Source organism: Pezoporus wallicus, unplaced genomic scaffold, assembly GCF_028554395.1.
Source record: "Pezoporus wallicus isolate ANWC-B61680 ecotype Strahan unplaced genomic scaffold, APGP_CSIRO_Pwel_v1 contig_593, whole genome shotgun sequence".
Classification (NCBI taxonomy): Eukaryota; Metazoa; Chordata; class Aves; order Psittaciformes; family Psittacidae; genus Pezoporus; species Pezoporus wallicus.
The window spans coordinates 8,947,338-8,950,215 of record NW_026642342.1 but is presented as its reverse complement, the minus strand read 5'-3'; the positions used below and the strand labels follow the sequence as shown (position 1 = coordinate 8,950,215).

General features: G+C 44.2%; 1 protein-coding gene across 1 annotated transcript; it reads left to right on the top strand.

Annotated features, from left to right (window-relative positions):
• Positions 1–303: 303 nt before the first annotated feature.
• LOC130609786 (G-protein coupled receptor 55-like) lies at positions 304–2,299 on the top strand. The gene is made up of 2 exons (XM_057429093.1): positions 304–465; positions 1,124–2,299. Exon 2 carries the CDS (start codon positions 1,153–1,155, stop codon positions 2,068–2,070), a length of 918 nt encoding a protein of 305 aa, XP_057285076.1. The 5' UTR covers positions 304–465; positions 1,124–1,152; the 3' UTR covers positions 2,071–2,299.
• The last annotated feature ends 579 nt before the right edge of the window (positions 2,300–2,878 follow it).

Below are 2,878 nucleotides of genomic sequence, written 5' to 3'. Positions count from 1 at the left end.
CTTTGATTGCACATTTGAAAACAGGTTCACAAGTCTGAAATGAAACAGCACCAAGATCAGTAACTCATATAGGAAAGTCACTAGGTGGAAGTAATAACAATTAGAGAGCAGCAGATCAAATGTAATTCCTGTGTGCTGACAGAAAGATCTCTGAAAGGCTTTATTTACAGGTTACATTTGCTGTGACGGAAGTGGCTGGAAGAAAGGACCAGCTAGTCCTGTGCATTTGCATTTTAAGTGATTCCGGCTGATTCCAGCATTGCAGAAACCAATGAGAGCCTTCCCGGTCCTAATCATGAGAGTTTCAAGGCAGAATTAAACCGGCACCCTTCCTCTAAAGAAGATTACTCCATGACCCCTCCTCATAGGGTGCCTACCTCAACATTTTTAGTTCCCTCTTTGCGGAGGAGAAACGAGCTGTCTTCTGCAAATCCTGTGTCTGCAGACACAACTTCATCTGCTGTGGTAAGTCTGGCTGCTTTAGACAAAACCTTGGGTTCTTAAATCTCATTCTGCTTGTAAAGATTTGACCCCTTCTAAAAATAGCCTGCTTGAAACTTCCTGCCTGCTGCTTTTAGCAAGTTTGTCAGAAGGGACAGAGGTAATCACAGCCAGTGGTGGTTCGAGAGGGTGCAGAATGCCCATGACCATTTGGGATCTTCACATTAATAAATATGCAGGACCCTTCATGCTTTTGATTCCCCAAAATCTATTATAATAGCTTGATTCAGGAAACCCAATCCAACTAATTGTTTCTATCCCCATAATCCAAGTAACCCTAAAATCAGGGGCTGCTTCCCCAGCTTTGCAAAGAGATTGCAACACTCCAAGGGGATGCTGCAGTCAAACCTATATTCTGCCTAGCCTAAATTATAGGGCAGCACAGTTTGGGGTAACAGTGCCAGTGACCTCAGAAATCCTTGCTTCTCCTTGAGGCACAATCTTGCCCCAAGATCCCTTGGCAATGATAAGCTCTGTGTTACTGGCAGCTGCAATTCAGCACACAGCAGTCCAAGAGGAAAAAACATCTCTATGGACACAAAGACCTCATTTGCCTTTGTACCGTGTCTTAAATGTGATCTTTATCCTTCTTTGTGGTGAAGGTGATTTTCTTCTCTTCCAGCTGGAGAATACCTCTTCATACCTGGAGATATGAATGAGACCCGTGCCAACAGCAACATCAGCAGTATCAGTGCTACTGTGGAACTGTTCCAGCTCATCATGTACACCCCCATATTCACCCTGGGATTGCTGTTCAATGTGATGGCTCTGTCGTTCCTGCTTTTTAAGGTTAAAAAGCTGTCAGAGTCTACAGTCTACATGGTAGCCCTTATTTTCCTGGATACTTTGCTGCTGTTTACTCTTCCTTTTAAAATTATTTCCTACCACCTTCAGGACCAGTGGAACTTGGGATCTGTGTTTTGCTCCACCTTGGAGAGTCTTTACTTTGTAAACATGTATGGCAGCATCCTCATTTCCCTCTGCATCTGTGTAGACCGGTACATTGCCATCCGGCACCCTTTCACAGCTTCCACCCTGCGATCCATCAAGAAAGCTGCTGTGGTCTGTGCTATCATCTGCCTGGGCACCTCAGCTGGGACAGTCTCTACTTTCCAGCTGCATGGAAAGGGCCACAACATCTCATCCTGCTTCCATAACTTCTCCAAGAGCACATGGGAAAATGCAGGTCTGTTCAGCGCCTTGGAGGCCACCTTCTTCGGCAGCATGGCAACCATGACCTTCTGCACTGCTCAGACCGTCAGGTGCCTGAGAAAGCACAGAAAACCAGATAACCCCCAAACACACACCATGAGGGCAGAGACGATAGTGGTGACAAACCTTGTGGCATTTCTGGTCTGCTTCACACCTTACCACGTGGCATACTTCCTGTACTTCTTGGTGAAGAATAACATCATTCACACCAGGTTTCAGCAGGTGCTACGAGACATCCTTCAGGTCACCCTTTGCTGGGCAAACCTGAATTGCTGTCTTGATGGGACATGTTATTATTTTGTTTTAAAGGAGTCAATGGAAGACCCATTGCAAAACACTGTATACAGAGTCACGTGAAAGCCGCGATCCATATGCTGCATGTTAGTTACTTGCAATCATTTGTCTGAGGCTTTCATGGGAAGTTCAGGGTCCTGAACTGCTTATGTAAGCAATTTATTTTAAATATTAAAATCTGAAAATAGTCCATAAGAAACAGAACTAAGTCCGTTCCCAGGGGATTGCTCTTAACTTGTTTTTGTTTCCTTCCATAATGTTTTGTGTTAGCATTTACGGGTAAAAAGAAATGGAATTACTGCTACAAATGATGATGCATGTCTTTTTAGATGTGATTCCTCTTTACTTTGTATAAAACCAAAACAAATATTCACTTACACGGGGTAGGATCTTTCAGCCTCCCTGTCTACACTGCACCTGCAAACCTTCTTCAGGACTTCAGCCACTACAGACTTGGGCTGCTGAGAAACAGAGACTTGGAGGTAAAAAGCTTCAAAACTAAATTCTGTTGTCCCCCTGCCCTGATCATTTATGCTCATTCTCACACCTCAGGTTTAGATTTGCACATGTGATTTGGAGAAATAAAATGATTGGAACTCTAAATCCAAAGGCAGCTTTAGGTTAATGTGGGCACAGCAAGATCTCCATGACATTCCTCCACTTACTCTGCAAGGTGCAATGCTTGTTTTAGTGACAGGTCATGCGCACATTGCACTTCTAACTAATGCTGCCACTAGCTCAAGTCCTTGGATAGCTCAGATTAACTATCCCGGTTCCAGGCTTCCTCACCAGCTCCTCTCCTACTCACAGGTTTTTCACGTATCTGTTCCTTCCTTCTTGGTTACAAACTTAGTTTCATAAACAGAGCCAA